This window comes from Callorhinus ursinus, unplaced genomic scaffold, assembly GCF_003265705.2.
Source record: "Callorhinus ursinus isolate GAN/ISIS: 27379988/994484 unplaced genomic scaffold, GSC_fseal_2.0 scaffold44, whole genome shotgun sequence".
NCBI classification, from domain to species: domain Eukaryota; kingdom Metazoa; phylum Chordata; class Mammalia; order Carnivora; family Otariidae; genus Callorhinus; species Callorhinus ursinus.
Window position 1 is genome coordinate 10,559,741 of NW_027397106.1, and position 25,592 is coordinate 10,585,332.

General features: G+C 37.6%; 1 protein-coding gene across 2 annotated transcripts in view; it reads left to right on the top strand.

The window, feature by feature from the left end:
* Positions 1–25,592, top strand: part of ADAMTS20 (ADAM metallopeptidase with thrombospondin type 1 motif 20) — a 168,941-nt gene that overhangs the window by 132,165 nt on the left and 11,184 nt on the right. For both annotated transcript variants that reach the window (XM_025883395.2, XM_073882102.1), the window contains 5 exons: positions 270–399; positions 614–708; positions 794–888; positions 1,407–1,540; positions 14,387–14,478. In XM_025883395.2, coding sequence (XP_025739180.1) covers positions 270–399; positions 614–708; positions 794–888; positions 1,407–1,540; positions 14,387–14,478 — 546 coding nt within the window. The remainder of the gene's footprint in view (positions 1–269; positions 400–613; positions 709–793; positions 889–1,406; positions 1,541–14,386; positions 14,479–25,592) is intronic.

Consider the following 25,592-nt stretch of genomic DNA (forward strand, 5'->3'; position numbering starts at 1 on the left):
GAAGTAAATAGATCTAACGTATGAGTAATGAAAGTCATCGGCACTATATTCCATTTCCGATCGATAGAAAGCAAGTGAGTATTGCTTTGCAATCCTAGCATATAACAATGAGAAAAACTCTGTAGTCTTAATAATCATCATTAATTAATGCATATCAAGGGATGCCTGGATGACTCAGTGGGTTAAACTTCTGCCTTTGGCTCAGGTCATGATCCCAGCGTCCTTTTAACCATTATATACTTCACCGCCAAACTGTATCCTTTTCACAGTGCTCAGTGACTTGTGGAACTGGGACAATGGAGAGAAGAGTAGAATGCATGGCTGAAAGTGGTTGGTCCAGTAACTTATGTTTAAAGCGTTTAAAACCAGATGCTCAAAAGAAATGTTACATCAATGACTGTAAGTAACAGACTTTAAAAATCTACCTAGTACCTAAGTGTTCCTAGGAAGTTTTAATTAAAATTTGAAGGTGATTATTTGTAGCAGTCATATGCTCCATAAAACAAGATGTTTGTTTTTTCAGAGTAGATTAATATTTGTGTGATTGAGCTAAATTCACGCTCTGCTTGTAATTTGTTCATTGTCCATAAGTTGTATTCACTTGTCCTTGAAGGTAAAACATTTACCAGCTGCAAAGAAATCCAAGTAAAAAACAACATTACCAAGGATGGTGACTATTACCTTAACATTAATGGAAGAATAATAAAGGTATTTTGAAAACAGTTTGCATTTGATTTTAACATTGGCTGTTGACTGGAAAAAGCTTTTCTAAATGTTTGCATTTTCCCTTTAGATCTATTGCGCAGACATGCACTTGGAGAACCCCAAGGAATATATATCATTGGTCAAAGGTGAAGAAGACAACTTTTCTGAAGTGTATGGTGTTAGGTATGGGATTTTTGGCTTATCTGTGGATTTTTATGGTCCATCAAGAGAATTAGAAGTTCCAGCTTTCAGAGTGACACTTGGGTATCTCACAAGTGGGACAAGTAATTTAGGAGCATGTGGACATATTAGGACCTAAACCAGATGTTGTCCATGGCTGTTGAATACAAAAGACTTGAGTATTAACATGTGTTCACAGAGAGATTGACTAAGAAGAATACTGAGGGTGAGCTGTGAAACAAGAGAAGAGTTTAAGAGCTAGGTGTATTTTAATAGAAATGAAGTTAATACCAGTAATAAAATCTAGGAGAACTATAGCTGAATTATTTTCCATAAACCATTCTTGAACTTCCCATTGAGAATTATATGTTAATCTTGAGTGATTTTTACTTCTTTCTCATTTAACTTACTGACACTATCACACTGAAGAGTGTATCTTCTCACTTCCAAAGTTTACCATTTATCTACATGATGGGGGAATTACTACATCTAATACTAAGAATATTCTAATGTTGTTTCAGACTACAAAATCCATATGAATGTCCTTTTAATGGAAGTAGGAGGCAAGACTGTGCATGTAAAAATGACTACCTGGCTGCTGGGCACACTGTTTTCAGCAAAATAAGAATTGATCTCAATTCCATGCAAATTAAAAGTAAGTGCTGCACCTCTAAAATAGAACGTTTCTATTTGCTAATGAAATTCTAACAATAAGCTGGCATTAGGTGGTAGCCAGGGTATGGAGAAGGGCCTAGCATTGTACATTAATTACTTAATTTTTTTAAAAAGAACTTATTGGGTACATAATTCTTTTGCAATAACGGGGACCCTTAGTAAAAATGTAGTGGTAACAACAGTGATAAGATGCTGCCCTTCTAAGATATAAGCCTCTACCTTAAAATCCCCAATTACATTAAGGACAAGGAAGTTAATATCCTCAACATAGTTGTTAAGTCTTTTGCAGGGTTTAAAGTAATAATTAACAGTAGTTTCAGTTCACAATTTGTCAAGTATTTTCCCATAAATTGTCTCATTTGATCTTTTTTATAACTCTGTACTAGTTAAGGCAGAATTGCATCACATTGTTGCCAGTGATGAAATTAAGATGTACTTATAAAATTAAGTGACTTTTCCCAATTCATACAGTTAGTAATTGGCATTGAGAGTTAAGTCCCACCCACAGATCCCTGCTTCTGTACCTGGTGCCTTTCTAGAAAGTAATTCAGAGGGTACCTGGGTGGCTCAGTTGGTTGAGCGACTGCCTTCGGCTCAGGTCATGATCCTGGAGTCCCAGGATCGAGTCCCAGGATCGAGTCCCGCATCGGGCTCCCTGCTGAGCAGGGAGTCTTTTTCTCCTTCTGACCCTCCCCCCTCTCATGCTCTATCTCATTCTCTCTCTCAAATAAATGAATAAGATTTTTTTTTAAAAAAAGAAAGTAATTCAGAGTATAATAAAATCAAAACATATTTATGGAACCTAATATACACTGAACATGATGCAGCCTTCCATCCTGGAACTTGCATACCTACAAGAAAAGGCAATAAAGTTCATTTCAGAAGCAGAAACTCTATATTGCAATTGAATCACCAGTACCTAGTATGGTCCATAAACTATAGAAAGAAACAAAAAATTATTGAGACAGGGAATGCATGAGTACATAATCTCTATATCACAGTCACATGATGATGAACTGTTATTGTTAGTAATAATAGCTACCATTTACTGAACACCCACTGTTACTGCATCGGGGAAGCATTATACTGTTGTGTTTATGACTCTGGAGTTAGACCGTCTGGGAGTAAATTCTTTGCATCCATTTACCAGTTATGTGAGCTGGGAAATACCTCTTTAAGCCTAAATTCCCCAATCTGTAAAGTGAGAAGCTGCCTCTCAGGTGTTTTTTCTTTCTTCTTTCTTTCCTTTTTTTTTTTTTTCCTTTCTGTTGAGGATTAAAATATAATACTTGTAACATACCTAATAAGTGCCTTGCATATAGTAAATGCTCGATAAATGCTGGTTGTTATTTACTAATGTATGTTGTAGCATTGCTAAGTACATAAGGGGAACTTGGTAACTTATTTGCTGTTTATTAAACGATTATATTTTGTTATTTTATCAAACAACTCTGCTATTTGCCAGACATTAGGCTGGGCCCTGAGAATACAATGTATACATTTTCAACTCTCTGGTCTCTCTTTTCTTTCCTCCAGTTTGGGTGGCAAAAACGCAGTCTTGATTAAACATTTCCCCTGTGCTGCACTTGCAACATGAAACATGAGTGTAGTCCCTTATACACTGCCCTTCTGACTGATCTCCCCTTAAATGCATGACTACTAAGCTACATGCTGCTGGGGTAATCCTGTTGCCCTTCCCTAGTTCATTTCCAACCCCACACCCCTAAATGCCTAACTAACATCCTCTAGCTTCAAATTTCTAAAATTTCCAACACTTCCACTTTATCTACTCATTGCTGATGATCTTGCTTCTTGTCTCACTAAGAAAATAAAAACTACCAGAAGAGCTTTTCCACAACCTACCACCATCCCGTCTACAAGCTACCCAAATCTTCACCTACAGACTTTTCCTTCTCTCCTGCTTACTGTGGGTGAACTATTCCCACTCCCACCTAAGGCAACCCTCTCTTGTTCTTTAGTCTCATCACTTTGTACCTATTCGAGAACATTTGCTCAGCAAACTGAACACCCACTGTTACTGCATTGGGGAAGTTTTGAGAACATTTGCTCAGCAAACTTTCCCTTCCCTCTTAAATGACCAATTCTACCTCCATTTCGCCAAATCCAGTGACAAGTTCATGGTTTTCATCTTACTTGATTCCTGTCCTGGCCACTTTTTCCTGTCTTTTTCACAGTTTCTCAGCTTGACTGGTTACTCTTCATCTTCTACAACACTGAATGTTGAAGAGGTTTAGGACACAGTCATTCCTTTGGGAATCTCGTTGTACTTATAGATTTCAAGGGATGGTCCCAAATGTATATCTTCAGTTTGGACTGTTACTCTAAACTCTAATATTCAGCTCGTGACTCAGCAAATCCACATGAATGTCTAATAGGCATATCAAACTCAATGTATCCAAAACTATACTTTCAGTATTTCTTCTCACATCCACTCTTTCCATCTCAAATTTTTATCATTTCAGGAAATGGCACGTATAATCTCCTAGATACTCCAGCTAAAAATCTAGCAACATCTGGGCACCTGGGTGGCTCAGTTGGTTAAGCGACTGCCTTTGGCTCAGGTCATGATCCTGGAGTCCTGGGATCGAGTCCCACATTGGGCCCCCAGCTCAGCAGGGAGCCTGCTTCTCCCTCTGACCCTATCCCCTCTCATGCTGTTTCCCTCTCTCTCTCTCTCTCTCTCAAATAAATAAATAAATAAAATCTTTAAAAAAAAATAAAAAAAAATCTAACAACATCTTAGCTCCTCCCTTTCTCTCACACCTACATGCAATCCATCATCAAATTCTGTCAGGTGAATCTCTAACATACATGCTACTATGGACTGAATCATGTCTCTCAACATTCATATGATAAAGCCCTAATCCCCAATGTGATGATATTTGGTTATGGGGAGATAATTAGGTTTAGATAAGGTCATGAAGGTGGGGCCCTCCTCATGGGATTAATGCCCTTATCAAAAGGGGAAAAGACACCAGAGCTCTCTCTGCCATAAGAGAAGACAGCAAGAAGGATGACCACCTGCAAGCCAGGAAGAGGGCCCTCACCAGAAGGTGACCATACTGGCCCACTGATCTCCTCTTTCCAGCCTCCAGATCTTAGAGAAATATATTTATGTTGATTAAGCCACAGTTCACGGTGGTTTGTTACGGCAGCCTGAGCTAAGACACATATCAAATATCACTTTCTCACTACCTCATTGCTACCACCTTCATCTGAGTCCACACCATTTCCCCTTGGATTATTAAGCCAACTAAAATTGTAGTATTCCTGTTTCAGTATTGTACCACTTTCCTACCTCCTGACCTACATTCTCAACAGAGAAGCCTGAGTAATCCTATAAAACATAACCACATCATACTTTATACATTTCCACATTTCATCTTTTTAACAACCCTGAATGCTGATCAAAACTCTCCAAACATTTACCATCTCACTCAGAGTAAAATAAAAAATCCTTTCAGTGGTCAACAAAACTCAACATGACCTCCCCACCTCCATCACTTCTCTGCTCCCTCCTTGCACACTCTGCTCCAGACATACTTGTCCCTTTGCTGTTCCTTGAACACATCAAGCTTGTTCTCACCTTAAGGCCTTTTCACTTTGTTCTATTGGCCTGGAACAATTGTGCTACAGTTACCTGTATGGTTTACTCCTTCATTTTTGGGGGGTTTCTGCTTAGTTTCACCTTCTCAATCAGGCCATCTTGGACCACTCTGCACTCTTAAAATCCCTTTCTCTCCTTTTAACTGATTTATTTTTTTCTATAGCAATTATCACCCCTAATATAATGTAATATTTACTTTATTACCTGTCTGACTCTGGTAGGACTCAGGTTCCATGTCTCTTTCCGCCACTGATATGTTCTTAGAGTACTTAAAATAATATCCAATTCACAATAGGTTTTATTTATTTTTTTAATTTTTATTGTTATGTTAATCACCATACATTACATCATTTGTTTTTGATGTAGTGTTCCATGATTCATTGTTTGTGCATAACACCCAGTGCTCCACGCAGAACGTGCCCTCTTTAATACCCATCACCAGGCTAACCCATCCCCCCACCCCCCTCCCCTCTAGAACCCTCAGTTTGTTTTTCAGAGTCCATCGTCTCTCATGGTTCGTCTCCCCCTCCGATTCCCCCCCCTCATTCTTCCCCTCCTGCTATCTTCTTCTTTTTTATTTTCTTAACATATATTGCATTATTTGTTTCAGAGGTACGGATCTGTGATTCAACAGTCTTGCACAATTCACAGCGCTCACCATAGCACATACCCTCCCCAATGTCTATCACCCAGCCACCCCATCCCTCCCACCCATCCCCCACTCCAGCAACCCTCGGTTGGTTTCCTGAGATTAAGAATTCCTCATATCAGTGAGGTCATATGATACATGTCTTTCTCTGATTGACTTATTTTGCTCAGCATAACACCCTCCAGTTCCATCCACGTCGTTGCAAATGGCAAGATCTCATTCCTTTTGATGGCTGCATAATATTCCATTGTGTATATATACGTCGTCTTTATCCATTCATCTGTCGATGGATATCTTGGCTCTTTCCACAGTTTGGCTATTGTGGACATTGCTGCTATAAACATTGGGGTGCATGTACCCCTTTGGATCCCTACATTTGTATCTTTGGGGTAAATACCCAGTAGTGCAATTGCTGGATCATATGCTAGCTCTATTTTCAACTGTTTGAGGAACCTCCATACTGTTTTCCCAGAGTCGCTGCACCAGTTTGCATTCCCACCAACAGTGTAGGAGGATTCCCCTTTCTCCTCAACCCTGCCAATTATCTGTCATTTCCTGACTTGTTAATTTTAGCCATTTTGACTGGTGTGTGGTGGTATCTCATTGAGGTTTTGATTTGGATTTCCCTGATGCCGGGCGATGTTGAGCACTTTTTCATGTGTCTGTTGGCCCTTTGGATGTCTTCTTTGGAAAAATGTCTGCTCATGTCTTCTGCCCATTTCTTGATTGGGTTATTTGTTCTTTGGGTGTTGAGTTTGATAAGTTCTTTATAGATTTTGGATACTAGCCCTTTATCTGATATGTCATTTGCAAATATCTTCTCCCATTCTGTCGGTTGTCTTTTGGTTTTGTTGACTGTTTCTTTTGCTGTGCAAAACCTTTTATCTTGATGAAGTCCCAATAGTTCATTTTTGCCCTTGCTTCCCTTGCCTTTGGTGATGTTTCTAGGAAGAAGTTGCTGCGGCTGAGGTCGAAGAGGTTGCTACCTGTGTTCTCCTTTAGGATTTTGATGGATTCCTGTCTCACATTTAGGTCTTTCAACCATTTGGAGTCTATTTTTGTGTGTGGTGTAAGGAAATGGTCCAGTTTCATTCTTCTGCATGTGGCTGTCCAATTTTCCCAACACCATTTGTTGAAGAGAACAAAAAACACTATTTGTTTTTTCCACTGGACATTCTTTCCTGCTTTGTCGAAGACTAGTTGACCATAGAGTTGAGGGTCCATTTCTGGGCTCTCTATTCTGTTCCATTGATCTATGTGTCTGTTTTTGTGCCAGTATCATATTGTCTTGATGATGACAGCTTTGTCATAGGGCTGGAAGTCCGGAATTGTGATTCCACCAGCTTTGCTTTTCTTTTTCAACATTCCTCTGGTTATTCGGGGTCTTTTCTGGTTCCATACAAATTTTAGGATTATTTGTTCCATTTCTTTGAAAACAGTGGATGGTATTTTGATGGGGATTGCATTGAACGTGTAGATTGCTCTAGGTAGCATTGACATCTTCACAATATTTGTTCTTCCAATCCCAGAGCATGGAATGTTTTTCCATTTCTCTGTGTCTTCCTCAATTTCTTTCATGAGTATTTTATAGTTTTCTGAGTACAGATCCTTTGCCTCTTTGGTTAGATTTATTCCTAGGTATCTTATGGTTTTGGGTGCAATTGTAAATGGGATTGAGTCCTTAATTTGTCTCTCTTCTGTCTTGTTGTTGGTGTATAGGAATGCCACTGATTTCTGTGCATTGATTTGATATCCTGCCACATTCCTGAATTCCTGTAGGAGTTCTAGCAGTCTTGGGGTGGAGTCTTTTGGGTTTTCCACATAAAGTATCATATCATCTGCAAAGAGTGAGAGTTTGACTTCCTCCTTGCCGATTTGGATGCCTTTGATTTCTTTTTGTTGTCTGATTGCTGTGGCTAGGACTTCTAATACTATGTTGAATAGCAGTGGTGAGAGTGGACATCCCTGCCGCGTTCCTGACCTTAGGGGAAAAGCTCTCAGCTTTTCCCCATTGAGAATGATATTCGCTATGGGTTTTTCATAGATGGCTTTTATGATATTGAGGTATGTACCCTCTATCCCTACACTCTGAAGAGTTTTGACCAAGAAAGGATGCTGTACTTTGTCAAATGCTTTTTCTGCATCTATTGAGAGGATCATATGATTCTTGTTCTTTCTTTTGTTAATGTATTGTATCACGTTGATTCATTTGCGGATGTTGAGCCCACCTTGCAGCCCAGGGATAAATCCCACTTGGTCGTGGTGAATAATCCTTTTAATGTACTGTTGGATCCTACTGGCTAGTATTTTGGTGAGAATTTTTGCATCCATGTTCATCAAGGATATTGGTCTGTAATTCTCCTTTTTGATGGGGTCTTTGTCTAGTTTTGGGATCAAGGTAATGGTGGCCTCATAAAACGAGTTTGGAAATTTTCCTTCCATTTCTATTTTTTGGAACAGTTTCAGAAGAATAGGTATTAATTCTTCTTTAAATGTTTGGTAGAACTCCCCTGGGAAGCCATCTGGGCTTTTGTTTGTTGGGAGATTTTTGATGACTGCTTCAATTTCCTTAGTGGTTATAGTCTGTTCAGGTTTTCTATTTCTTCCTGGTTCAGTTTTGGTAGTTGATACATCTCTAGGAATGCATCCATTTCTTCCAGGTTATCTGATTTGCTGGCGTATAGGTGCTCATAATATGTTCTTATAACTGTTTGTATTTCTTTGGTGTTGGTTGTGATCTCTCCTCTTTCATTCATGATTTTGTTGATTTGGGTCATTTCTCTTTTCTTTTTGATAAGTCTGGCCAGGGGTTTATCAATCTTGTTAATTCTTTCAAAGAACCAGCTCCTAGTTTCATTGATCTGTCTACTGTTCTTTTGGTTTCTATTTCATTGATTTCTGCTCTGATCCTTACTATTTCTCTTCTCCTGCTGGGTTTAGGCTTTCTTTGCTGTTCTTTCTCCAGCTCCTTTAGGTGTAGGGTTAGATTGTGTATCTGAGACCTTTCTTGTTTCTTGAGAAAGGTTTTTATTGCTATATAATTTCCTCTTAGGACCGCCTTTGCTGTATCCCAAAGATTTTGAACAGTTGTGTTTTCATTTTCATTGGTTTCCATGAATTTTTTTAATTCTTCTTTAATTTCCTGGTTGACCCATTCATTCTTTAGTAGGATGCTCTGTAGCCTCCATGTATTTGAGTTCTTTTCCAATTGTGATTGTGTTCTAGTTTCAAAGCATTGTGGTCTGAAAATAGGCAGGGAATAATCCCAATCTTTTGGTACCGGTTGAGACCTGATTTGTGACCTAGGATGTGATCTATTCTGGAGAATGTTCCATGGGCACTAGAAAAGAATGTGTATTCCATTGCTTTGGGATGGAATGTTCTGAATATGTCTGTGAAGTCCATTTGGTCCAGTGTGTCATTTAAAGTCTTTATTTCCTTGTTGATCTTTTGCTTAGATGATCTGTCCATTTCAGTGAGGGGAGTATTAAGGTCCCCCACTATTATTGTATTGTTGTCAATGTGTTTCTTTGCTTTTGTTATTAATTGCCTTATATAAGTGGCTGCTCGCATGTTAGGGGCATAGATATTTACAATTGTTAGATCTTCTTGTTGGATAGACACTTTAAGTAGGATACAGTGTCCTTCCTCATCTCTTATTATAGTCTTTGGTTTAAAATCTAATTTGTCTGATATAAGGATTGCCACCCCAGCTTTCTTTTGGTGTCCATTAGCATGGTAAATGGTTTTCCACCCCCTCACTTTCAATCTGGGGGTGTCTTTGGGTCTAAAATGAGTCTCTTACAGACAGCATATCAATGGGTCTTGTTTTTTAATCCAATCTGATAGCCTGTGATTTTGATTGGGGCATTTAGCCCATTTACATTCAGGGTAACTATTGAAAGATATGAATTTAGTGCCATTGTATTGCCTTTAAGTTGACTCTTACTGTATATTGTCTGTGTTCCTTTCTGGTCTATGTTGCTTTTAGGCTCTCTCTTTGCTTAGAGGACCCCTTTCAATATTTCTTGTAGGGCTGGTTTTGTGTTTGCAAATTCCTTTAGTTTTTGTTTATCCTGGAAGCTTTTTATCTCTCCTTCTCTTTTCAATGACAGCCTAGCTGAATATAGTATTCTTGGCTGCATATTTTTCTCATTATTGCTCTGAATATACCATGCCAGTCCTTTCTGGCCTGCCAGGTCTCTGTGGATAGATCTGTTGCCAATCTAATGTTTCTACCGTTGTAGGTTACAGATCTCTTCTCCCGAGCTGCTTTCAGGATTTTCTCTTTGTGTCTGAGATTCGTAAGTTTTACTATTAGATGTCAGGGTGTTGACCTATTTTTATTGATTTTGAGAGGGGTACTCTGTGCCTCCTGGATTTTGATGCCTGTTTCCTTACTCAAATTAGGGAAGTTCCTTGCTATAATTTGCTCCAATATACCTTCTGCCTCTCTCTCTCTTTCTTCTTCTTCTGGGATCCCAATTATTCTAACATTGTTTCATCTTATGGTATCGCTTATCTCTCGAATTCTGCCCTCGTGATCCAGTAGTTGTTTATCTCTCTTTTTCTCAGCCTCTTTATTTTCCATCATTTGGTCTTCTATATCACTGATTCTCTCTTCTGCCTCATTTATCCTAGCAGTTAGTGCCCTCATTTTTTATTGCACCTCATCAATAGCCTTTTTGATTTCGACTTGGTTAGATTTTAGTTCTTTTATTTCTCCAGAAAGTGTTTCTCTAATAACTTCCATGCTTTTTTTCAAGCCCAGCTGGTATCTTTAAAATCATGATTCTGAACTCTAGGTCTGACATCGTACTAACGTCCGTATTGAGTAGGTCCCTGGCAGTCGGTACTACCTCTTGTTCTTTTTGTTGAGGTGGTTTTTTCCATCTTGTCATTTTGTCCAGAGGAGAATAGATGAATGAGAGAACAAAATCCTAACAGGGTAACAATGTTCCCAGAAAATATACACTAAACAAATCAGAAAAGACCTGAAACCGGGGGAAAAGTAAGGGAAAGAAAGAAAAAAGAAAAAGAAAAAGATAAAAACAAACAAAAACAGAACAAAACAAAACAAAAAAACCTGGAATATGACCAAATGTGGTCAGGCTGGTGCATAGTTCAGTGCCACACACTAGTATTTGGGTGTATTTTGGTCTGTTAGAAGAAAGTGCCTCCCAAAATTTTAAAGAAAGAAAAACTTATATATGTACAAAAATAAGGGTTGATACAATGAAGGAATGGAATATGACTGTAAAGGTGAAAATTATAAAAAATTTTATAAAAGGAATTGATAAGATAAGAAGTTGTTTGCAAAAAGAAAGAAGAGGATTAAAAAAAAAGGGAGAAAATGTGATCAGGCAGGAGACTAAAACAAAGCCATACACTAGAGATTTAGGGTATATTTTGATCTGTTAGAAGAAACTGTATCTCAAAATTCTAAAGAGAGAACAAAAATTAGGGTAACTACTATGAAGGGATAGAATATGACTCTAAAAATGAAAAATAAAAATGTTTTTTAAAAAAGGGATTGATAAGATGTTGGTTGAAAAAGGGAAAAAGAACAATTCCCAAAAAAAAAAAGACAGTTAAAAAAGTTAACTTTGAAAGACTAAAGACTCATGTTAAAATAGTCATGGATTCTATGTGCAGTATTCCCCTAGCTCTGGCGTTCTGCTGTTCTCATTGATGGGTAAACTTGGTCTTGGCTGGCTGTTCTTACTGATCTTCTGGGGGAGGGGCCTGTTGCTGTGGTTCCTAAATGTCTTTGCCGGAGGCGGAATTGCCCTGCCCTTGCCTGGTCTGGGCTATCTGCTAGGGTTTGCTCTCGGGAGCTTTTGTTCCCTGCAAGCTCTCCGTACAGCTTTGGAGGACAAGAGTGAAAATGGCGGCCTCCCAATCTCTGCCCTGGAGGAGCCAAGAACTCGGGGCCCTGATCCCCAGCGTGCCCCCAGAGAAAAGCAGTCACTCCCGTCTCCCCGGTCTCTAGCCACACTCCGTGCTCACCCGGCCTGTGACCGAGTGTTTCTATCTCTGGCACATGACCTGGTGTGGAGTCTCCAAACCCAGCAGATCCCTGTGGTGTGCTCCCACGCTGTTCCTCCCGGGGGAGGAAGGGGAGTCTCTACGGATCGGCCGCTTGTTGGGTCCCTGCTGGAGGAGCAGTGGCCCGACTGGGCCGCGGATCACAGTTTATGGCAACCCCGAGCTGAGAGCCCATGCCTCGGCTCCGTCTCTGCAGCCAGCTTCCCCGCTCCGATACCTGGGAGCTCTGCTGCACTCAGGCACCCCTGGTCTTTCTGTGACCCCGAGGGTCCTGAGACCACAATGTCCTATGAGGGTCTCACCCACTGCTTAGCCACTGGAGCAACGTCCCTCAGTGGAGCCAACTTCTAAAAGTTCCGATTTTGTGCTCTGTGGCTCTATCACTTGCCAGTAGTAGCTGAGGGAGGCCCCCTCCCCCGCCGTCTATCCTCCCAAATATCGCCACCGATTCACTTCTCCGCACGTCCTACCTTCCAGAAAGTGGTCGCTTTTCTGTTCAGAGAGTTATTGCTATTCTTTTCTTCAATCTCCTGTTGAGTTCGTAGGTGTTCAGAATGGTTTGATTCCAATCCACCTGAATTCCTGGGACTAGACGAAATCCAGGTCTCCTACTCCTCTGCCATCTTGCTCCGCACCCCCTCACAATAGGTTTTAAATAAATATTTGTTGAGTAAAAAGTCTTTAACTTTCCTCAAGAAGCTATCTTGAGGAAATCTTGAAGACAAATTTGAGTTAACTGATGTGGAGAAAAGGAGTTTCAGGAGGAGGGAACAGCATGAACAAAAGCCTGGAAAGGTGAATCATCTTGGTTCCGTTAAAAAATGAAAAGTCCATTTTTCTGTAAACATAAATTAAATGGATATTGAGGGGTTGCCGAGAAGTTCCCAGAGAGCAGATCATAAAGAATAATGTGTACTAACTACACAATCGAATTTTGTAAGTTATGAGAACCACTGGGGGAAAGTTTTAGCAGAAGAGGAACCAGACTTGGAAGGAGAACAAATTGTATCCATGAAAATAGTTAAGAATCTAATATAATAATCCAGATGGAAATGATACGGGTTTAAAATAGGGGCATGGTTCAGAATAGGGAGCCCTTGAGAAATATTAAAGAGGTACACTCTGTAGGATTTTCAGACAGAAGGAATATAGGGATTAGCAACAAAGAATATCTAGAAAGATTTCCAAAATAACAGGGTGGTTGGTGACATAGTTCAGTGAGATGAGAAATATAGCAGAGGAAATAAGTCTGGAGAAAAAGATAATATATTTAGTTTGGGCGTGTTGAGTTAGAGCTATCTGTGAGTTATCCAGGTAATGATGAGGGAGATAGTAGCAAAGGATGCTTGATTTGAAAGTTGTGTCTGCTGTGCCTCAGCCTAACCCGTAAGTGCCAGCATAAGCAGTGATGTGTGGATAAATGTTTAACAACCAGCATTTAACAACCAGGAAACAAAGTCTGATTTATAGCATTTGCCAATGTCCATGGTTATATATATTCCCACCATGCTAACTTTAAGCTACCAACACAAGCTCATTGTACATGATGTTGGGAAGAGACACACCCAGCTGGTTCTCATGATTTGGCACAAGCTGACTCTGGCACATAACTGAAAGCCTCCTAGCCTTGGAAACTGCCCTTGGTGATACGATATCTCTAGGAATGCTACTTTTGGGAATTGCCTGTAGGGAACTGGTGTCATCATGGGGGCATGCAGTGATCTTTCAGTCTTGTTGAAAAGTGAAGTGATTTGAAACAACGTTAGTGGAGGTGAGAGCCACTGACTGGAATACTGTTGGTTAGAATATTATTTGATTCAAGCATGAATAACTTATTGGACCAGTGGACTTTTAGGGTTCCTTCCAACCTGCCTTTAATCCTATAACTCTATTTTTGATACTTCATATAGACTCTCCAGCATTATTGCCAATTAGGAAATTTTGCTAACGATGTTAGCAAAAGTAAGATTCAAAAGAAAATAGTAATATAATGCAGTAATATTAGAAATCAAAATAACAAATATTTTAGCTGGATGTTTTTGTTTTTGAGTTGCCTAAATGAATTGATATATATACATCATATATATATATACATACATATATATATATATATGGTCTATAAGCACCTATGTGTGGCTTTGTCATGATGTATTAACCTTTAATGTTTTTTTCTTCTATAATTTGCTCCTGAACCCACTTTATTTTAGATATTCACTATAATGTAAAATATAACAAGGTATTTAGTTTTTTAAAACTTCTGGATTAATTTACAAATGTGCCTGCCATTTTTAGGGCGATTTTTGAGATAAACATTTTTGTATTAAACATTATTTATTGAAAACCTGACATAGGTACTGTAATTGCATGGCATATTTGCTTAAAATTTTGAATTAATTATATAAATATATTTAAGAATATAATATAAAGACTGTATGTTTTGCAATGAAGATTGGAAAATATGCAGTGCCTCAGTGCTAAAAAGTTTCATTTATTTTTTTTAGCCACAGACCTTGTTTTTGCCCAGACAGTATTTGGAAAAGCAGTGCCATTTGCCACAGCGGGAGATTGCTATAGTGCTGCCAGATGCCCACAGGTATTTCATATTTGTTTATTCTTCCCTCACCATGAAAAAAAAAAACGGGTACTGTTTCTCTGAATTTTCTTGACCAGAATATTTCAAGAAATGTAAGTAAATAGAAAAATGCAAATTTTCTATATGAATTTTATTTCAAAGGTTATAGATAAATTTTGGAGGAAAAATATCTCCCTGCCAATTTTAGGTTTGTTTGAAAGGTGCAATAACAAGGATTTCAAATTGTTCAGAGCCTATTTCTCCTTCCGTCATGCATTTTCATTTTTACTCTTTCCACCCAGTCTATGGAAATGAATGGATATACATAACAAAGTAAAGGAATGGATCATAGCCATGTGGCCTCTCCATACACTGCTGCTAAAATTGGTTATATTAGCTGTCTGGGTCTGTACCAATCCCAGAGTAACTTTTATTTGTGAAATAGTGTATTTCCATGTCTTTATTCTTGTTTTATTTTTTTTCCAGCGTTCTCTTCACACATCCTTTATGCCATCTATGTGATTTCCAGTATAGAGTATGGTTTCTAGAAGAAATTTACTATCTCATCTTTAACAAGAGATTTTATAAAGTCTATGTGAACAGCAGTGTTATGATAAGATGGAGAAATGTAAGCTAGATTAATGTGGCATGGTTAGGCAGATTCATCACTAAGTGAAAAAATCATGTGCAAGAAGTAATAACTATAATATGGATATTTTCAAGAGAAGTAGCTAATGGTTTGCCAGAGCCCTCTCTTCTTGGGATTTCCCATTCATTAGTTTCATCATATGACAGAGAAGGTATGCTTATGTCGAAAACAGAGGGCGTTTCTATACTATACAAAGACCCTTTATACTATACAAACACATTAGAACTATGGGTTCAAACGAATAAGAAAAAAATTATCTGGAATAAATTTATGAATTTTAGGTCCAGAAATGCAAGTAGAACCTGGTGATGTCATATGAAAAAGACCTAAGTGTTTTATTCAACCATCATGAGTTCAATATGACTCATGTAGATTATGGAGTAATTTCTAAACCACCCCATACAATCATAAAGTACCCAAACACAATATTGACACCAAAAGATTTTAAATTTGTTTGAAAAAGGTAAGTTTTTAATCTATCTAGGAATAGGAAGCAACAACCAGGAAAGAAAAAAAAAAGAGGAAAGGAGAAAAAAAAAAGGAGCATTTAAATCATGTCACATAAGGAAAATGAAGGTAGCTAGGAAAATAATGGGAGGTTATGGTAACTATCTTTAAATATTTAAAGAGATCCATGAAAGAGGAATGAGGTCAGTGTGTTATTCCAGGAGGCGTTAATAGAGCAGAAGATTCCAGCTCAAGATAAAGAAGGTTTCTGACAAGGGAGAGTTGTCCAGTAAAAAGACCCCCCAGATGTGGGACCCAAATAATTCACTAATTTTTACCTGTGGTTTTTAATAAATTGGTCTTGTATCCTGCAACCCTGCTTAACTCATTTATTAGTTACAATAGTTTTTAATTGGATTCTTTGGGATTTTCTATATACACAGTGATGCCATCTACACATAAACATAGTTTTGCTCCTTCCTTGGCAACATGGATGCTGTTTATTTCTTTATGTTGCCTCATTACCCCTCCAAAACTTCTAGAGCATCACTAAATAAAAGTGATGGGAGTAAAAAAAAAAAGTTATGAGAGTAGATATACTTGTCTTATTCCTGATTTTAGGGGAAAGGCATTCAGTCCATCATTAAGTGTGTTAGCTGTGAATGTGTTGTAGATGCCTTCAGTCAAGTTGAGGAAGTGCCCTTCTATTCCTAATTTAAGTGGTTTTATCATGAAAGGGTATTGGTTTTTGAAATGCTTCTACGTGTACTGAGGTGATCCTGTGGCTCTTGTCCATTACTGTACCAGATATACCAGTATAGCATACTGGTTGACTCTGGTATGTTGAAACAACCTTGCATTCCTAGGAGAAATCCCATTTGTCCATGTAATATCATTATTTTTATATGTTGCTAGATTTGATTTGATTTGTTGGGAATTTCTCAACTATTTTCATAAGAGATACTGACCTAGTCATTTTCTTGTGAGGTCCTTATCCAGTTTTGATATCAGGGAAATACTGGCCTTCTAAAGTGAATTGGGAAGTATTCCCTCCTCTTCTACTTTTTTGGAAGAGTTTGTAAATAATTAATTCTTTCTTTTCCTTTTTATTAAATTTTAATTCCAATATAGTTAACATACAGTGTTATATTTCAGTGATTCAACAATTCTATACAACTCAATGCTCATCATGATAAATGTTTTCTTAATCCCCATCACCTATTTCACCCATTCTCCCCACCCACCTCCCCTCTCGTAACCATCAGTTTGTTCTCTATAGTTAAAAACCTTTTTTTCTGTTTGTCTCTTTTTTCCTTTGTTTCTTAAATTCACATATGAGTGAAATCATATATTCATATGATTGTCTTTGTCTTTCTGACTTATTTCACTCAGCATTATACTTTCTGGGTCTATCCCTGTTATTGCAAATGACAAGATTTCATTCTTTTTTATGGCTGGGTAATATTCCATTGTGTATATATTTATATACACGACCTCCTTTATTTTATTTTATTTTATTATGTTTTGTTAGTCACCATACAATACATCTCCAGTTTTCAATGCAGTGATCCATGATTCATTGTTTGCGTACAACCCCCAGTGCTCCATGCAGTATGTGCCCTCCTTAATACCCATCACCGGGCTAACACAGCCCCCTTCCCCCTCCCCTCTAGAACCCTGTTTGTTTCTCAGAGTCCATAGTCTCTCACGGTTCATCTCTCCTTCCAATTCCCCCCCACTTCATTTTTCCCCTCCTTCTCCTAATGTCCTCCAGGCAATTCCTTATGTTCCACAAATAAGTGAAGCCATATGATAATTGACTTTCTCTGCTTGACTTATTTCACTTAACATAATCTCCTCCGGTCCCATCCATGTTGATGTAAAAGTTGGGTATTCATCCTTTCTGATGGCTGAGTAATATTCCATTGTATATAGGGACCACATCTTCTTTATCCATTCATCTGTTGAAGGGCATCTTGGCTCTTTCCACAGATTGGCTATTGTGGATATTGCTGCTATGAACATTGGGGTGCATATGGCCCTTCTTTTCACTACATCTGTGTCTTTGGGGTGAATACCCAGGAGTGCAATTGCTGGGTCAGAGGGTAGCTCTATTTTTAATTTTTTGAGGCACCTCCACACTGTGTTCCAAAGTGGCTGTACCAACTTGCTTTCCGACCAACAGTGTAAGAGGGTTCCCCTTTCTCCACAACCTCTCCAACATTTGTTTCTTGCCTTGTCAATTTTTGCCATTCTAACTGGTGTAAGGTTGTATCTCAGTGTGGTTTCGATTTGAATTTCCCTGATGGCTAATGATGATGAACATTTTTTCATTTGTCTGTTAGCCATTTGTATGTCTTCTTTGGAGAAGTGTCTGTTCATGTCTTCTGCCCATTTTTTGATTTGATTATTTGGTTTTTGGGTGTTGAGTTTGAGAAGTTCTTTATAAATCTTGGATACTAGCCCTTTATCTGTAGTGTCATTTGCAAGTAACTTCTCCCATTCTGTGGGTTGCCTCTTTGTTTTGTTGACTGTTTCCTTTGCTGTGCAGAAGCTTTTTATCTTGATGAAGTTCCAAAAGTCCATTTTTGCTTTTGTTTCGCTAGACTTTGGAGATGTATCTTAAAAGAAGTTACTGTGGCCGATGTCAAAGAGGTTACTGCCTATGTTCTCCTCTAGGATTTTGATGGATTCCTGTCTCAGATTGAGGTCTTTCATCCATTTTGAGTTTATCTTTGTGTATGGTGTTAGAGAATGGTCGAGTTTCATTCTTCTGTATATAGCTGACACGATCTCCTCTTTATCCATTCATCTGTTGATGAACACTTGGGCTGCTTCCATAATTTGGCTATTGTAAATAATTTTGCAATAAACATAAGAGTGCATGTATCCCTTTGAATTAGTGTTTTGGTATTTTAGGGATATATACCCTAGGTTGATTACTGGATAATATGGTAGTTCTATTTTTAATTTTTTGAGGAACCTTCATATTGTTTTCCACAGTGGTTGCACCAGTTTGCCTTTTCACCAAAAGTGCACGAGGGTTCCTTTTTCTCCACATCCTCACCAACACCTGTTGTTTCTTGTGTTGTTGATCTTTGCCATTCTGATAGGTATGAGGTGATATGTCATTGTAGTTTTGATTTGCATTTCCCTGATGATGAGTGATGATGAGCATCTTTTCATGTATCTGTTGGCTATCTATATGTCTTCTTTGGAGAAATATTTGTTCATGTCTTCTGCCCATTTTGTAGTTGGATTATTTGGGGTTTTTTGGTGTTGTGTTATGTAAGTTCTTTTTTTTTTTAAGAATTTATTTATTTGAAAGAGAGAGAGAGAGAATGAGCAGGGGGGAGAACCAGAAGGGGATAGAGAAGCAGACTTCCTGCTGAGCAGGGAGCTCAATGCAGGACTTGATCCCAGGACCCTGGGATCATGACCTGAGCCAAAGGCAGGCACTTAACTGACTGAGCCACCCAGGTGCCCTAGACAAGTTCTTTATATATTTTGGATACTAAACCTTTATTGGATATGTCATTTGCAATTATCTTCTCCAATTCAGTAGGTGCCTTTTAGTTTTCTTGATTGTTTCCTATGCTAGCAGAAGCTTTTTATTTTGATGTAGTCCCAATAGTTTATTTTTGCTTTTTCTCCCTCTTGCCTTAGAAGACATATCTAGAAAAATGTTGCTATGGCCAGTGTCGAAGAAACTACTACCTAGGCTCTCTTCAAGGATTTTTATGGTTTCAGGCCTCACATTTAGGTAATTAATCCATTTTTAGTTTATGTTTGTGTATGATGCAAGAAAGTGGCCCAGCTTCACTCTTTTGCATGTAGCTGTCCTGTTTCCCCAACACCATTTGTTGAAGAGACCATCTTTTTCCCATTGAATATTCATTCCTCCTCTGTCAAAGATTAATTGAACATATATTCTTGGGTTTATTTCTGGGTTTTCTGTTTTATTCCAGTGATCTATGAATTTTTGTGTCAGTACCATACTGTTTTGACTGCTACAGCTTTGTAATACAACTTGAAGTCTGGAATTGTGATACCTCCAGTTTTGTTCCTCTTTTTCAAGATCACTTTGGCTATTTGAAATCTCTTGTGGTTCCATACAAATTTTGGGATTGTTTGTTCTAGTTCTGTGAAAAATACTGTTGGTATTTTGATAGGGATTGCATTAGATCTGTAGATTGCTTTGGGTAGTATAAACATTTAACAATATTTCTTTTCCCAACACTTGAGCGTGGAATGTCTTTCCATTTTTTGTATTGTCTTCAATTTCTTTCATCCATGTTTTATAGTTTTCAGAGTATAGGTCTTTTACCTCTTTGTTTAAGTTCATTCCTAGATATTTTATTGTTTTCTGGTATACTTATAATTGGGATTGTTTTCTTAATTTCACTTTTTGCTGCTTCATTATTAGTATATGCGAATGCAACAGGTTTCTGTACATTGATTTTGTATCCTATGACTTTACTGAACTCATTTATCAGTTCTAGTATTTTTTTGGAAGAGTATTTAGGCTTTTCTATAGTCTCATGTCATCTGCAAATAGAGTTTTGCTTCTTCCTTACCAATTTGGATGCATTTTACTTCTTTTTGTTGTCTGACTGTTGTGGCTAGGACTTCCAGTATTATGTTGAATAAAAATGGCAAGAGTGGACATCCTTGTCTTATTCCTGGTCTTAGGGGAAAAGTTCTGTTTTTCACTGTTAAATAAAATGTTGGTTGTGGATTTTTCACATAAGGTCTTTATTATGTTGAAGTATGTTCCCTCTAGACTTACTTTGTAGAGGTGTTTTATTTATTTTTTTTATCAGGAATGGATGTTGTACTTTGTCAAATGCTTTTTCTGCATCTATTGAAATAATCGTATGGTTTTTATCCTTTCTCTTGTTGATGTGATGTATCACATTGATTGTTTTATGAATATTGAACTACCACTGCATCCCAAGAACAAATCCCACTTGATTGTGGTGAATAATTTTTTTAATGTATTGTTGGATTCAGTTTGCTAGTATTTTGTTGAGGATTTTTGCATCTGTGTTCATCAGAGATATTGGCCTTTAGTTCTCTCTTTTTTTTTTGGTGGTGTCTCTCTGGTTTTTGGTATCAGGGTGATACCAGTTTCATAGAATGAACTTAGAAGTTTTCCTTCCTCTTGTATTTTTTGGAACAGTTTGAGAATTGGTATTAACTCTTTAAATATTTGGTAGAATTCACCTCTGAAGCCATCTGGTCCTGGGCTTTTGTTTTGGGGGAGTTTTTGATTATTGATTCCATTTTATTGCTGGTAATTGGTCTGTTCAAATATTCTATTCTTCCTGCTTTAACTTTGCTAGGTTATATGTAGGAACAAAGAGACCAGCACTCGATTTTGTTTATTTTCTCTATTTTTTAATTTATTTAATCAATTTTCAGACCATTCTTTATCATTGCTTTATTTCTTCTTGCTTTAGATTTAATTTGCTCTTTTTCCAGTATCTTAAGGTGGAAGGTTAGGTTATTGATATATCTTTTTTTTTCTCTTTTAATATAAGCATTTCCCGATTTAGATTTCTCCTTATGTATTTATTTTGCTGCATCCTCAGAGTTTTGGTGTGTGGTGTGTTCATTTCCATTCATCGTAAAGTATTTTCCATGATCACCTGTGAGGTCTTCTTTGAATTATTGGTTCTTTAAGAGGATAGTGTTTGATTCCCACATATTTGTGAATTTCCCAAATTTCCTTCTGTTATTGAGTTCTTCCCATTGTGATTGGAAAATACACTTTGTAGTCTTTATACGTGCTCTTAAGTGCATTGAGTCTTGTTTTATGGCATAGCATATGGCTATTCTGGAAAATGTTCAATATGTGCTTGGAAAGAATGTGTATTCTGTTGTTGGTGAAATATTCTATAGATGTTTGTCAGGCCTAGTTGGTTTGAAGTATTGTTCAACTTTTCCATTTCCTTGTTGATCTTCTGCCTAACTGTTCTATTCTGAACAGTTGCAATAACTGAAACATTGCAATTATTATTGAAGTGTCTATTTCTCACTTTAATCTTATTGTTTCATTTACTTTGTATTTTATTCACTTACTTTGGGATTTTTTTGTATATGATTATAATTGTCATAATTTCCTGACATATCGACACTTTTATCATTATAAAATGTTCTTCTTAAAAAAGATCTTTAAAAGAAATAAAAAAATGTTCTTCTTTATCTGAAGTAGCATTTTTTGTTTGTTTGTTTTAAAAATCTAATTTATCTGACATTAGAATGGCCACTCAGTGCACAGATAGTACATGATATATAATTTTATCCCATTTACTTTTAGCCTATTTACATCTTTGGATCTTAAGAGTATCTTCTATAGAGGGCACTTTTGGATCTCTGCCTTTGAATTGTTTAATAATATTGATATTATGTCTTGATTTATATTTGCCATTTTACTTTGTTTTCTATATGTCTCATGTTGTTTTTTTTCCTCCATTTCTTCTTTACTGCTTTCTTTTTTTATCAATTGAATGTTTTTGAGTATAGCATTTTAATTTCCTTAATAACTTTTTCACTGTATTTTTAATTGCTTTCTTAATTGCTGCTTAAGAGTTTACAAAATACATCTTAACTTATCAGAATCGACTTCAGATTTATACTACCTAATTCCAGTGAAATATAGAAATATTACTCCTTTGTGTGCTCTATTTCCTCTTCCTTTTGTGGTGTTATGTTTGTTATACAATCTACATATGTAACAAACCCACAATACATTTTTATAATAACTTTATATGATTTTATGTTTCTTAGAGAATATGGGAGAAGTAATGAGAGAAATTACATATTCATAGAGATTTTTATTTGAACTGTTATAGTTAGCATTTCTAGGTTTCTTCTTTTCTTCCTGTGGATTTGAGTTATAAGCTGGTATCATTTCCTTATTCCCAAACAGCTTTGCTTCCACCTGCCTCATTTTTGTCATTATCATCAAATATATTACATTTCTATACATTATAGATCACTAATATAATCGTATACTTATTGGCTTATACAATTGTTTTAAAGTAAGTTAAGGGTAGAAAGGAAAAGAAATGTGCAATTACAGCATCTTTTATAATTACCTACAAAATTACCTTTATCAGTACTCTTTGGTTGTTTTGTATTAATGTGTGGTATTACTTGATTTCAACCTGAAGAACTTCCTTTAGCATATCTTGTAAAACAGGTCTACTAATAAATCTCTGTTTGGTTTATCTGGAAATGTCTTTATTTGGCCTTCATTCTTTTTTTTTTTTTTAAGATTTTACTTATTTATTTGACAGAGAGAGAGAGACAGCGAGAGAGGGAACACAAGCAAGGGAACACAAGCAAGGGAACACAAGCTCCCTCTGAGCAGGGAGCCTGATTTGGGGCTCAATCCCAGGACCCTGGGATCATGACCTGAGCTGAAGGCAGAAGCTTAACAGCTGAGCCACCCAGGTGCCTGGCCTTCATTCTCGAAAGATTGATTTGCTTGTTATAAAATTCTCAACTTACAGTTTTTATTTTCCAGCACTTTAAGTATGTCACCCCACTGTCTTCTGGCTTCTAGATAAAAACATGGAAGTCAGCTATTTATTTTATTGGGGTTCTTATATATGTGGTCATTTATCTCTTGATGCTTTCAGATTTTCTTTGTCTTTGACTTTCATCATCTTTAGTATCACATATTTGTATGTGGATCTCTGTGTATCTGCCAAACTTGGAATCTATTGAGTTTCTTGAATGTATAGATTAATGAATTTCACCAAAATTTGGAAATTTTTCAGGCATTATTTATTCAAACATATTCTCTGCTCCTTTCTCCTTTCCTTCTGGTACTCCCATTATGCATATGTTGGTGCATTTAATGGTGTACCCTTGTTTCTTTGAGGCTCTGTTCATTTTTCTTAATTCTTTTTCTCACTGTTCTTCAGATTATATCTTCACTATTGATATATGTTCAATTCTTTCTCTTGCCTGCTCCAATCTACTGTTTGAGCCCCTCTAGTGAAGTTTTTCTTTTTGGTTATTGTACATTTCAACTCCAGAATTGTCCTTTTCCTCTTTTTCTAAATGTAACTGCTATCCCTGTATTGATATTCTCTATTTGATGAGACGTTATTATCATACCTTTCTTTAAAACATGGTTTTCTTTAGCTCTTTGAACATATTTATAATAGCTGTTTGAAGTCTTTATCTGCTCAGCCAGACATCTGAAACCTCTCAAAGGCAGTTTCTAATGCCTTTTCCCCCTGAATATGAGTCATCCTTTCCAGCTTCTTTGCATATCTCAATTTTTTGTTGAAAACTGGGCATTTTAGATCATATATTTTAGTAACTGTGGACACTAAATCTCCCCCTCCCCTCTAGGACTTGTTGCTTGCTTGCTTATTTATTTGCTTAGTTCCTTGGCAGGACTATTTCAGTGACATCTGTCTTCCCTGTGCAGTCTTTGATGTCACTCCTTGGAAGGCACAGCCTTGGACATGTACACGGTCACTCAGATCTCCTGGAATGATAGTGCTTTTAGCTGGGATATCTGTCTCTTTCCCAACTCCCCATTAAGTTTTTAAGCTGGTCTGAATCTACTGATACCATACTCAGCTCTTAGTCTCCCCTAATTGCTAGATGATTGCTCTATTCTTCAATAACATCCTGGAGGAGTAAATTACTCCATGGTCTGATTCAACTAAATTTAAGCCCTTTGGCCAGGGTAGTATTACAGGTCAGTCTTTGAGGTCAGGTAAGACCTCAAAAGGAGCCCTTCTTAGCTGTCTCTTTCCTTGGTTCTCTCTGTTAAACTCCAATTTGATCTACCATTTTGCTTGTTGCTCTCATTGAACTATCACCCCATTCCTCTTAGCTACACACCATTAAAATCTTGTTTTCAATAGCATCTTTAGGCTTGAAATTCTCCCATGTCCTCTCTCAGATAAGCTCATATCCCTTAGAAAAAGCTATGGAACTTTTTGTCCTTACATCTTGACTCTCTCATAAGGAAGAAACGTTGTACCAATTCTGTGGATCTAGGGATAGGGCCTTTTCAGAGTAACAATCCCACTTTTTAAGCAGAATGCTGAGTCACAGCAGTAGCCCCTGGTCTTCTTGGCTTGCCCTTCTCAGCATAGAACCTCTGCCCTACCAGTGATTTTGAACAGGGATGATTTGAGTCTTGTGTTCTTAGCCTACCATGCCTTGGGTAGGTCTTCTGTTCTATGAGTAGGGACTGAGTGGCAGAGCCTCATCTACTCTTGCCTGTAATAGAGCTTCTGTGAACTGGGTGAGATGAGAATTGCTGGTGGTTTGTCCCACCCAGGGAGAAAACCTAACCCTAAGAGGGAGCTGGGGAAATAGAGTCTTGTGTTCCCATCAAGAGTAAAACTGTCATCTTGCTGAGGTAGGAGGAGAGGGCAGGTCATGATTCAAATGTCACAGACACTCACTGTTTTTACCTAGATATAATTTTTTTGAATTAGTGTTTTCCCTTTGTTGTAGAACCTTAGGATAGTTTTCAGAGACCTAATTCGTTGTTATATTTTATAATTTTCACCAGTTATGGTTGTTTTGCTGGAGAGTGAGGCCACAGGGCTCCTCAAGGTGCCATTCCAGAAATGTTTCCTCTCTTGGCTATATTTTTAAAGGTAAATAACTTGGCAGGGGAGGCTCATGTTATTTGCTCTTTGAAGCTGGTTAGCTCTATCCATGTCCATTCTTCCCCTTTCCCACTTCGTTCATATTGGTCTGTCAGATGATAGGTCTACTTCCCAGAATATGACTCTCTGACCCACATCTTCTATTCAGTTCTCTTCCCAAGACTGTCCTTACCTTGATGAACTCTGAAGTCTTATACTGTGTCTTTTCAGACACCTCTTCTAAAGTCAAGGATGTGTAATCTAAACTTTTTAGCATTCTCAGCAAATTTTTAAAAGATTTATTTATGTATCTTAGATATAGAGAGTGCACAAGAGGAGGGAGGGGGAGACAGGGAGAGAAGCAGACTCCCTGCTAAGTCGAGAGCCAAACCTGGGGCTTGATC